The sequence below is a fragment of the Elaeis guineensis genome, chromosome 6 (assembly GCF_000442705.2).
Source record: "Elaeis guineensis isolate ETL-2024a chromosome 6, EG11, whole genome shotgun sequence".
Taxonomy (NCBI): Eukaryota; Viridiplantae; Streptophyta; class Magnoliopsida; order Arecales; family Arecaceae; genus Elaeis; species Elaeis guineensis.
Window position 1 is genome coordinate 3,692,601 of NC_025998.2, and position 12,600 is coordinate 3,705,200.

Consider the following 12,600-nt stretch of genomic DNA (forward strand, 5'->3'; position numbering starts at 1 on the left):
CTTCCATTTGTCTACAAAATATGATAGCAAGAAACCAAGATGCAAGAGTGGAAATTAGTTGAATCAATCTCCCAATGTTTTATTTTCACGTCCATGAACCATCAAAAGAACTTTACTTCTCACGAGAATTTGTGCTTTTAAGTAAAACATTGATAATTGCCTCAACTTTAATCTACTTGTAAGAGGATCATGAGATCATGATATAAGAAAATAGCCACCCAACTTATGATTCTTTCTTTCTATGGCCCATTCTGTAAACAAAGAGCTATAAATATAGATTCAGTAACTAGAAACAGAGGATGATATCAAACTAATATTTCTTATGGTAAATGTGATACGTGCCTTGTAAATAGATCACCAATCATTCAGTCTTATCATGGAATTAAGATGTAACTCTGCTGTATTTTGATCAATTGATGAGACCTCACAATGAACAGGTTTAGTCAGAAAACTTAATCGATAGCATATCATGGTACAATAGATTCAATGTGAAACAGAGTCCATGTCTAGAATGAGATTACCTGACAAAGAAGGTATATATAGTATTCTTATAAATTCACTCAAATCTTGATTCAGTAAAAAACAATATCAAAAAGAAACTAAAACAACCATTCAATAAAAGATAAATTTGGTTTATACACTGGACACACACAGGTTAGCCTATGTAAAGAATGCAAGGTATAGAAAAGCTTTTTTTTATTTTTTTCAAGCAAAAGAATATCTGATCATAGGAAGCCTGACATTTGTGTATCAATTGAAATTTCACATGGCCATGAATTATTCACTGAGAGAATTCTGTTGCTGCACAAATAAGACAATCTTTAGAAAAAAAAATGTAAATGCTTATCTAACTTCCTCAGCAGCTGATGTAAATGAGGCACCAAATCCACCTACTCTATGTTCTACTTTGCCCTAAAGCATAACATGATTCAACGTCTATCTAAAACTAAGTCAATCAAGCTCAATTATGTGTCAGATTAGTTTTTGTTTTGTATAACATGGCTAACCTTAAAGCAAAAGAAAAGAAAAAAGAAATGGAAGGTAGGCACTAGTTGAACAAAGCTTGTAATTTTTTTAAGACGTGACATGATGATATATAAAAATTTTAGTAAAAGTAGCTGATGACATAACTTGGAACAGATGCATGTAGTCTGAGAGATCCTTCTGGACCGTCCTTGGGCAAAACTGCTTCTCCTTTACAACTCTCATATTAAGCAGACAGGCAATAGGGAGGCAGCCATCTCTTATAATGGTATTGTAAAAGCCATTTCTGGGTTAATATTTTCATCTTTTTATCCTTCAGAAACAACATATTCTTGCATTCAGCATCCGCATGTGCCAATCCGTAGATTAAATGGTAAAAAGAACAAGAAACTCAACAATCAAAATGCAGATGCAAACAATAATGGGTAGTTCTAAAAAAACACGTCCACCCAAGAAAAGGAAAGCAAATCTGAAATAAAGAACGGCGATGAATTTGTTGCTAAAAGATTGATAGGGGAACAGACCGGCATCGGCATTAGAATCCATGAACAGTGAAAGAATTCGAAGATCATACCTATCAAAGAAAAGAAAAACAACTTTCATACATCAGAGGTTCCCCCCCAAAAAAAAAGCACGATCGGGAAGGGAAACATACTGGCAAGAATGGCAAGGCTCCGAGCCGTATCGATTGCGAGGGCCCACATGGGCCATGTAGCTGCACCAACACCCTCATTCTCGTTCGCCCGCTCTCTCGCCGCGAGAGAGGGAGATCTTGCATCTCTGGAGCGGTGGGGACGGGGCAACATCTCGGTCCATCTCTTTCGCCCAGCCGTTCCGGAAACTATACATACGTGGACCGACACTCACGATGTATCGGCTCATCGATCTCCCAGAATTAGGTCCATGCCACTGGGTTTGAATCGATACCGAGTTCACCTGGACCAGACTTGCTTTCGTTCTACGTACTACCTACATACGTCATTCAGTTGTAAGGAGCTGACACACAAAAAAAAATGCGGGAAACCAGGAAAAATTTGAATATAACCATTAATTTCACAACCCTTATCAGCACCATTTCGTCGTTACCCTCCAACATAAGACTGCTGGCACCTTACCGTTACGTAATTTTTAACGTACATTCATTGGTAAAGAATCGAAAGCATGCTACCATCAATATACCAGTCAGAAACACGAATTAGAGGGGATCCGAGCTGGGTGGAATATCATAAGAGAGGTGAAGAACCAAAGAAGTACGATCCGTATCCTGCACACTTTTATGATTATTTCCTTTTAATGCTCGTGTGTTTGCATAAAGGTGTTAAGGTTGGCAGAGAGCCTCAAGGCAATTTCAGTATTTTTTGAGCTTTTGAGAAATTATGGTGACCTATCAGATGTTCCATTTCTCAGAAGGATATTTGAACAGTTTCTTCAGCTGTTTGGTATGAGAACTGATGCAAAGGTAAATTATCGGATAGAAATAAACAAATAGATGTGCATCCATATGATGTTTAATTACTCATAAAACCATATAAAAAATTCATATCATCTGCCAAATGGGATACAGTACTAGGGCTGGGGAAAAAAATGCACAAGCCCAATTCCACCTGACAATAACAAGCTACAACAGATGCACACATACCGGCAAAATATCTCTCATGATGATTTACACGGATAAGTATGATCTCAGGAAAAAAGGCCCATTCGAAAAAGAACAAAAATAGGGCGGCCTTCAAAGGATATCTAGATAAATGCAGTGGCATTACAAATGAATGCTCAAGATACCTGTAAAAATGATAGAATGACTAATGCCAAATATAGAGCCCGATTCCATATGGGTAATGCATAAGACGAAAACCACATACTGTAACTCTTCAACGTATACAAAGGCAGGGGATCATGAAATGCAGACTCGCCAACTTTTAAACAATGCAAGACCAAGACAAAATCCCAAAAAAGAAGATTAAAAAAAAAGAAAAAAGAAAAAAAAGGGCGGAGTCCAGGGAGGGAAATATACATTGCCAACTTGACCACAGTGGAGAGCATGGTGAAACTAAGAAATTGCTCTTGCGAGGACAGTAAAATTTTGTGTCGCACTGGGTGCTATTCACCTGCAATGGCCAACCTAATATTGCTTGCCTGCTGGAAAAGGATAGCTTTGGCGGAAGGTCACGAATAAAATGTGCAAGAGGCTTAACTGACGTTGAGAATGACACAAAGGTCACAGGCAGGCCATGAAAATGAGACCTCAGGCTGTGCAGCCAACAAAAACAGAGCTCCCTCCAGCTTTTTTCCAGAAGGGATAATTATCCTACTTCTTGGTGCAAATGAAAAAGGGGAACCCGACTCCAATAGCAGATGAATGAATTAGCAAAGACTCATGACTCCGCCCAAAAAAGAAAAAAGAAAAAAAAAAAAAACCTTTGTGCGAAACTGGTGATGACCAACACATGCAATCCCAGACCAGACTTGACACGACGCGAATGCATATGCAGACCTCTAAGACACCGGATTATCATCAACCAGCAATCGCCCTACTGATGGCTAACTTAGCCCAATCAGCAGATTCTTTAATCAAATGATCATCAGATGACAAGCATTCTTCCAAGAAGTCTTTGCTTGAAACGGACCGATTTATCAAAGGGCCAGCATGACTGCCTAAAGTATCAGCAAGATCTCCCAGAACACCTATTGCAGTCTTCATCACTGTATCATCCCTGATAAACAGAAGAAACCAAGCATGAGGTAATCAAAAAAAAAAAATCAATGATGCATAGAAAGAATAAATTAAAGAAGATACATGATTTGGAAACTCACATGTCCTTCTCGTTGTACAAAGTATCCAGGAACTGAAGGACATGAGGAGCATAAGGCAACAGCAGCTGGGTCTTTGGAGAGTTCTTAAAACCTTGTAATATGCCAGAGTATGCTTCCAAAATTCCATTCCTGAGCTGATTGGTGTACTCAAGCATTTCATCATCCGCAGCTGCTGCATGTGCAGATAACTCAGCTGCACTCTGTAGCATGGGCATAGCATAGATCAAATACTTCTCAAAGTTCTCCCCTATTGCCAAAGCAATATCGCCAAAGCATGAAAAGATTGGGGGTTTCACAGATCTGTGCAGCTGATTGCTGGACAGATCCTTGAGGAGTTGGGTCATGATTCCATCACAAAAAGGCAGAATCTTGTCCTCCAATGCTCTGCATAAATCTCCAACAACACCAACAGTAATGGCACAGACTTGATACTCCTCAAAGTTTTGGAGACCCATTTCCAGATAAGGATAAAATCCTTGCATGTACTTGACAAAATTTGCACCTGTGGCATATGCCAAAGCACCAATAGCAAGCATAGCCTCTTCATGAACTGTTGCATTTCGGCAAGCAAAAACCCTCAAAAAGAGATCCATTATCTGGTCTGCATACTGCAAGAAGGCATACTTTGTTGTCTCTGATGCCCCCAGCTTCTGGATAATGACCTGTAAGCACCCACAAAGAAGGCCCTGCAGCTCACTTTGTTTCTCTCTCTCATCAGATGACAGCTTCTGTGCCTCAAGAGTTTGGTGGAGCTCCATCATGATAACCGGCACCAACTGCATCACTATCGGAGCTGTCTCATCTGTTGAACACCTCACAACTTCATTCAGAGTCTCATAAGCTGCAGTTCGCAGGCGAGATTCTCCAGCATCTTCTCTGTGGGTAACAGCGAGGAGAGCCTGGATAATCTCCTGGCAGTAAGGAGACAATGGTGATGCTGAACCAACATCCTCAAAACCTTGAGCAAGGAAATAGAGAGCACCACATGCCTTTTCAGCAACATTAGGGACATCTTTCATGCTCTGAAGCAGTACTGTGAGTATCTGCTGACAATTTTCCTTTGTTATTATAGGTGTTTCCATAGTTGAGCCATGAAGAAACTCAAATATCCTTCCAAGAGTCCATGCAGTAGTATCTTTGACATGATTATTTGGATCTTTCATCAATGCACTCAGCATAAAATTCAGGGCAACATTGACAATGCGAGTGAGCTTATCTGGTGATGGGCCCTCCAAGATAGAACCAAATGCATATGTTGCCGCCTCCCTTTGCCTCCAATCTGGTTTTGTTATGTTTTCTTCAATAAAGGGCATTACAAGAGGAACTACATCATCTCCAACAGTCCTTGCAACTAAACCCAAGCATGTTCCCCCAGCCATTGCAAGATTCCAAGCCCCTTCATCCTGATCTTGATCTTCCTCCTGCTTAAGTAGCGTCTCCAATAGCATCGGAACTAAAGCAGGCAGAGCCTGCTTAATAAAATAAAAGCAAGGGATGTCAGAATCTGCAGTAAAATCACCTCCATACTCATCTAAGATGTCAATTTCCTCATCACAGATTGAGCTCCAAAACTCTATAGCCTGAAGAGCAACAGGCTCTTCATCTTCTCTCACAGCTTTTGCTGTGATGTTAAATATATCCTGCATGTATGATGCAAGCTTCTCATAATAGGTGGATGAAATAGCGACCAAACACTCAAATGCTGCCTGACGTATCTTCACCACAGGTGACAGAGTTGCTTCACAAACAACTCTCATGATATAGTCCCTCTCCATGTCATTCGAGAAATTAGCCTGAGCAAATCCCAATGCATTGTACAATGCTCGTGTAGCAGCCAGCCTGACATCAGTGCTCCCTTCAGAAGCATTCATGCCTTGAACCACTGCAGTAAGTATTTTATTCACTTGGTCTTGGTCAACAACCTGTGGAGAAACTTCCTCACAAAAATAACCAAGGGTTTCAAGTGTTGCTTGCTTGACATGAGGCTGGAGCTGGTGTATGTTGGAAAGTAAAGAGCCAATGAGTTCAGGCCACTGCTTCTGAGGCAATTCAATACCTGCAATTTTAGCAATAACTTGGGATGCAGTGGACCTAGCATCAGGAACAGGAGAAGAAAGGGTCTGCAACAAGTATGCTTTGATCTGGGCCTTTACACCTATATCCAAAGCTAACCATCTTTGAACAAGTTCATTTTTTCTATGCTGCTCCTTTGCATCCAAGGCATTTTTAAGAATCAAGCCAGCTAATTTACGGCTATCAACTGGCTTCTCATTGTTTGCCAGCTCACTGGAAAGAGACAGCAAAAATGCAGGAAGATTTTGTTCCTGAAATTGTTTCAGGCTTTCTTCTGCATGTTTCCTAATTGAACCATCCACCGATTGTGCATTTAAGAGAATCTGGGTTACTTCCATTGCCATCTTGTGTTTCTGAATAAGAAAAAGAAGCAATCAGATACAGCTAAAACATGTCCAAGACCCAAAAGCAGGTGGCTCTACCCTGAACAAGAACTTTTCTATAACAGCCTAATGGTACGGGAAATGCCAAATGATCAAAACCATGCAGACAGGAGCGTCCAAACTTTGTAAATAGCAAGAAGCTGCTCTACTCTGAGTTAATGCCAGAATTATATTAAGGGCCCAAGAGAAATTACATAAACCCATGATAAATCAGGCTTTATCTCAGCTATTCACTAGCGAGCATAGAATATGGTCACCAAAATATATGCTGTGATTCATCTAATGTTCTTCCCAAAGAAACAAATGATCTAAAAGAAATCCAACAAAACATGATTAATACCAAGAGTAAGGGCAATAGTTAAAACGGCAAATCTAATATGGATAATTAGAATGATGAAGCAAAACAGGAAGCACCGGGACTACGAGAATAACTATATGATATTTTTACACATCGGTTCAGTATAGCAAGGACTATCCCCAGCCAAAGGTGAGCAAATCTGTAATAATCTGTATTACCAGACTATAAGATTAAAATAGGAAACAGAATATTGAAAACTTTTAAGGCAAATTCAAGTCAAAAAGGCGCATAATGAGATCAACCACATCGGATTGATTATTTATATTCATGAATCAAGTAGAGATGCATCAAAATAAATGATTAAGAAGAGGCAGATATCAACAGCAGCGATAAGAACAGATCTAGCCCTGATTTTTTTATTTTATTTTTTTAAATTTATCAGTATGAACAGTAGATCCGAAAAAATGGATGAGGCAGTTATAATTAACAGAACGCTAACGAATACAGCAAATAAATATAAAATCTAGGGTTCATACCATATTATGTTCAATTTTCTTTCATCCATGATCCCTTTGAATTCCGAACCCACAATAACAATAGAACCGATCAGTTGCAAACAAGACGTGATTTAAACCCCCCGCGTACCGTCATAAGTAAACGAACCTTTCCTTAAATCCGGTTACTTGCAAAACCAAATAAATCCCTAATTCCAGACCCTCTGAATCACCGTAGACGAGAGACTAGAACCAGAAAACTACAGAAACCGAATCAACAAAAGGCCACCTTTACGAATTAAAACCCTAGGTCAAGAACCCTAATCCACCCATAAAACTCTGGTCGCTTCTGCCCCGAGAAAGCGGGTAAATTCGTCGAATCTGAACCAAATCGAGTGGGTAAAAGGGAGAGTTGGAGATCACTTACAGAGATTCTTCGACAACCCCGCGCCGGAGAGATTTCAGAGAAGCGCGGATTGGCGGCCGCAACGATCAGAGAACCCTAGGAGAGAGAAAACAGACAAAGTAAGAACTGAAAGCGGACACGGAGTGTGAAGCTGGAATTAGGAAATTTATGATATCTATATGCCTCCCTTGAGAAAAAAACTGATATTCTTACCCTCTTTTTAAAAGAATCCACTCCCTTGACCTACAATTGCAGGTAGCTATGTGAAAGGGAAACAGAAAGTTGTTTGAGACCGGCTATAGCAGCCCAAATGGAGTGAGATCACAAAAAGCGTGTCACATTATAAACAGTGGGCCTTTATGACTGCTGCAAGTTACTTATTTTTTAAAGAAAACAAAAAATGATTGCTATATTTTTATTCAATTTATTGTAGTATTTGTACCTTCCTTAGCAGATCTTATCAGATTTTTGTTTTCTTACCATACACCAACTGAAAGGGCTACCCAAATATACACCCTCCTATACTGACTTGAGGATCTGGATGTGGTCCCCATACCTGGGGAAAGGGTATTTGCCGTTATGGGGAAGGGTGTGCCAATTACTCTTTTTCTACTTTGCAAAGTGAAAGAAATGTTTTTTTTATTCTTCCTTTTGGTTAAAAAAAAAGTGAACGAAATGTTGATTGTTGAGTTGAACCCCTGGCCAGAAGGATTTGGACTCAAATAATACTGATCCGGTTTGTTCAAGATCCGGTATTACTTTCAAAATTGCATGCCATCTAACAAACATGACAAGCAACTAAATTATCAACTCCAAAAAGTTGCAAATACAGCAATCAAGTAAGCTAGTCTTTGTTGCAAGGTTATGGGAAAGGACTATAATTCTAACAATAACCCTGCTAAAAGTCTAAAAGAATTTCGAAAACTATATTTAGAACATGCATAGAAATATATATGTAGCTCATCTAATTTTTTTGTACAAAAAAAAAAGAAAAAAAAACAACACACATGAAAATGATGCTTGGTTTGATAATTAGATTGGATTGTGCTCTCGATGTTGCATATGATGATCATAAGTTTGTAATAATTTTTATTCTCAATAAATTGCAATAGACTATATTTTAACATTTTGTCAAATGATAAAACCTAATTTGCGTGATACATTATCCATATTTATTGATTGGATAATTTATACATATATGTATATATATTAAATTCGTAAACATATACGCTTATATACATGCATATCTGCATGTGTATATATTAACTTCAATTTATATGGCCATTATATTATTTCACACAGTAGTTGTTTACCGAAATCAATTCAATATATAGGAGCGACGAACTTCAATGTTTATTTTCAATCTCTTAACATCTTGTGTTGCCTAAATTAAAGTCCTAAGAAAGGAGTCCTATAAGGATCAGCCAAAATCAAGAAGCAGGGCTTTAGGGGAATTTGATCTCCCATCTTCCAACAAACATCTTCTTCAAGCGCCACCGCGGCTAAGTAATGAGCAGCTTAATTTCCCTCCCTCTATATAGGAGTTGCTTTGAAAGTCTACATAGCTCCATTGATCTACAAAATATTTTGTAAAATGGTATTACTTTGAAGTCCCTGAATGGCTTCTTCATTGATCCATAAGATGATAGTGATATAGTTTCTCTCTCGTCACACCTAGGAAGCTTTACATTTGCCAACTGCCATGCATAATCCCTCCCAAACGTAGCAGGGCGCAACGGCAATTTAATTTCTTCCACCAGCTTGGGTAAGATAATTCTGATAACCGCCAATAATGCCAGTAACAGTCTCTAACTGAGCCATCAAAATTTACCTGCGTCACAATAAACGGGTTACAGGGGATTTTCTTTAGACAGTCTTACATAGGACAGACATTATTATATTTGCCTGCTTCATCCGCGTTATGAATCGGAGAGAATAAATATAGGCGGAAGGATATAATTGAATGCATCTCACATGGTGACATTTTGGCAATCCGCGTTGAGACCTCCTGTAAAGAGGATCCTTTACGGTTTGTTTGTCCCATTTGCTCCCAAGGCAATATTGGAATCCAGCAAATCCACACCTAGCACGCATCATGACGAGCCCCGGGCCCTTCCTCCTCCCTCCCTCGTGCCACGCCTGTCACCAGCCGACCGGCCCTTCCCTCACTGGTGCCTGGGCCTGGCGGTGGGGCCGTGGGTTTCGATTCTGGTCACCGTACCTTCTCCTGCTGGCATTCATGTCACGGGAACCTCTGAAGTCCCGGCCAGGTAGCAGAGGGGAGACTTTTCCACGGGACAGGGCTCTCTTCAGTAATTACCATCATCATGCTTGTGGGCCCGTCTGTGCACTCTTCTAAGATCTGGTGGGCTCTGACCAGGCCTCTGGTGGGTTTGTACCGTTTAGGCCCACTATCACTACTGCCAGAAATGAGTTTGAACGAAGCCGATTAGGGTGCAACACCTGCAAGGCGCTAACTTTTTGAACAAAAAAAAAAAAAAAGGAAAATAAAAAATAATGTTCCTTGGAGTTACTAGTTATTATGTTCTATGCTACCACCAAAGATGAGAAACAAGGACCAAGAATCTGTTAGTAGGAAAATATGTAACTGCGAGAAGGTGTATTTAAGTGAAGTGAAAAATAAATGAATAAATAAAAGTACACAAGGTGGAGACTGAGCCTTCCAGATAGAGGCATTGGGAGGATTCTTTTTCACCAATAACATAGCTAGTTAGATGTTTTTTTTTTTTTTGTGCATCATTTATCGAATCTTGGGGCATGTTTGGCTGGGGAGAGTTGGACTTTGAAATGAGAATGGGTGATCCTTACTAAATTCTAAGATGCATCATGGTCAATGGGGAAGTAGAAGATAGAATTTCTGGTGGCTAGTGGACAAGTCATTGTTATAGCCCGGTCCAATTAAGCCTTAAACCCAGCCCATAAAGCCCAAACGAAAAAAAAAAAAAAGAGGAAGGGAAAACAAAGGAGAAGACTCCCTTCGGGAATCTTCTTCCTCTTTTCACCGGCTACCAACCGGAGTCGGAAAGAGCCCCCTCCAGCTCTATTTAAGGAGGGATCCCTCCTCTCTCTCTTCCACTGAAAATCCCAAAGTCCATCGGTGGCAATCGTCGAAAAATCATCGCAAAAGACCGACTCTGTGCCCGTCCAATTTTCTTGCCGGAAAGCTTCGCCGACGTCAAAGGTGAGCCTCCTCCCCTTCCTCTCTTTTCCTCTTTTCTTTCCGTGTTCGTGTGCACGATCGCCGGCGACCAGAGTCGTCGGATTTTGTTGCGAAAGAAACCTCTATTTTTGTCCTCTTTTCATCGATTTTCCGACGCCGGTGGTCACCGCCGACCACTGGTTTGGTCCGATCGTCGTCCCCTTGTCGCCGGCCACCGTCATGCTGACTGCGGCCCTTGGTTGGTCGAGCAAAGGAGGGGACCACATGGTCCTATGTTTTGGCCCAAGTTAAGCCTGGGAAGAAAAAAAGAAAAAGAAGAAGGAAAAGAAAATAAAAAGAAAACGAAGAAGAAGAAAAAGAAAAAAAAAAGAAGAAAAATAGAAAAAAAAATATAGACTTTCTCCTCTCTCCCTTCCTTTTTTTTCTCTTTTTTTTTCTTCCTTTACTTTCTCTCTCTAGGTTATTTCTTTCTCCTAAGATTTTTAGAATTTTGAGAAGATGATGATGAATTTAAATGATTCTAGTGATGGATTTTTGATCTGTGATCGTCGGACGGTACACCGACACCCACTTTGATCAGATTAGGTATTTTTAGATTTTATTTTTTATGATTTTATTGAATTATCCACATGATAATTTCAGCATGATTTGATCTGATCGATCGGATTTATTGAATCATATCGTCTGAAGAGTCCAAGATGAATTTTTCTCTCTAGAATTTTCTCTCTCTAAATCTGTTTCTCTCTTTTGATCGATTTATCAATGAGAAATTTTTTTTAATATTTCTGATCTGATGAAGAATCCTGATCTATGATTGTCGAGCAGCGTACTAGCACCTATCTTGATCAGATCAAATATCTTTAGATTTTATCACTAATGATTCTATTGAATTATCCATGTGATAATTTCAGCATGATTTGATTAATTTATCTTGATCTGATCAATCGAATTTGTTGAACCGTATCGTCTAATTAGTACAGATTCAACTTCATAAATTTCTCTCTCTAGAATTGTATCTCTCTAGAAGTTTATTTTTTTAGAATTTATCAAGAAAAAGAATTTTATTTTGATAAATTTGAATGATTCTAGTGAAAGCATCCTGATCCGTGGTTGTCAGGTAGTATGCCAGCACCTTGATCAGATCATGAATCCTTAGTTTGATCATCCATGATTCCAATCTAGCTATGACTTGATTTGATCATGTTGATTTCATCAATCGAGATATTGGACCAATCGTAATGTTGGATTGTGTCACCTGATCAATTCGAATTGTACCTCATAAATTCTCTTTCCTATGATTTTCTCTCCCTACATGATTTTATGAAATCAATAAAGAAATCTCGATCCTATCACTTCGAATCCGATTTGATCTGATAGTCAAACTTTGGATCGTTTATGTCCTAATTAGATTTTGATTAGATGAAATTAGATGATCGGACCCAATTTAAACCATTGAAATATGGTATTTATATTCTTTTGATTATTGAATTTGATCTCGTATAGGTATCGTTGACACCTGATAATCAGATATTGTGATATGATTTATGAACTGAAGAATTTTAGAAGAAAATGTATAGAATTATGTGATTTATTAGAATGCGTTCGAGGTAAGTACTGTTTCACTTTTTCTAGATTTATCGATAAATTATAATTATTTTTCTGACATAAATTGTAAAACGATGCATGAATTGAATGAATGATATTTTATTATAAAAAATATCTTATTCGAAATATTATGATGAAACATGATTGAATATATTGATTTCATGATGCATTATATTGATTGATTTCGATACTACATGATTATATGTTTCTTATTGAAATTAGAATATGAAATATGATTTATGAAGAATTCTGACATAAGAACAATATGAATTGACAATCTGACTATGTAAAGGACCCACCAATGGAGGCATATACGTTGGCAATTGATTTGTCTAAGAGTTTATGTCGCCAGAGAGACCAGC

At 38.8% G+C, this 12,600-nt stretch overlaps 1 protein-coding gene across 1 annotated transcript; it reads right to left on the bottom strand.

Moving 5' to 3' along the window:
* Positions 1-2,462: 2,462 nt before the first annotated feature.
* Positions 2,463-7,628, bottom strand: LOC105047601 (importin subunit beta-1). Its single transcript, XM_010926592.4, has 3 exons — positions 7,474-7,628; positions 3,799-6,224; positions 2,463-3,698 (listed from the first exon to the last, which is right to left on the bottom strand). The coding sequence occupies exons 2-3, from the start codon at positions 6,213-6,215 to the stop codon at positions 3,500-3,502; spliced, it is 2,616 nt and encodes an 871-aa protein (XP_010924894.1). The 5' UTR covers positions 6,216-6,224; positions 7,474-7,628; the 3' UTR covers positions 2,463-3,499.
* Between the last annotated feature and the right edge of the window lie 4,972 nt (positions 7,629-12,600).

What these genes read in the sequence shown, in the direction of transcription:
- LOC105047601 (XM_010926592.4), bottom strand. Translation starts at nt 6,215, where the DNA reads ATGGCAATGGAAGTAACCCAGATTCTCTTAAATGCACAATCGGTGGAT. An exon ending in TTGTACAACGAGAAGGACAT is followed by an intron (nt 3,699 to 3,798) that starts GTGAGTTTCCAA and finishes TCTGTTTATCAG; the next exon opens with GGATGATACAGTGATGAAGA.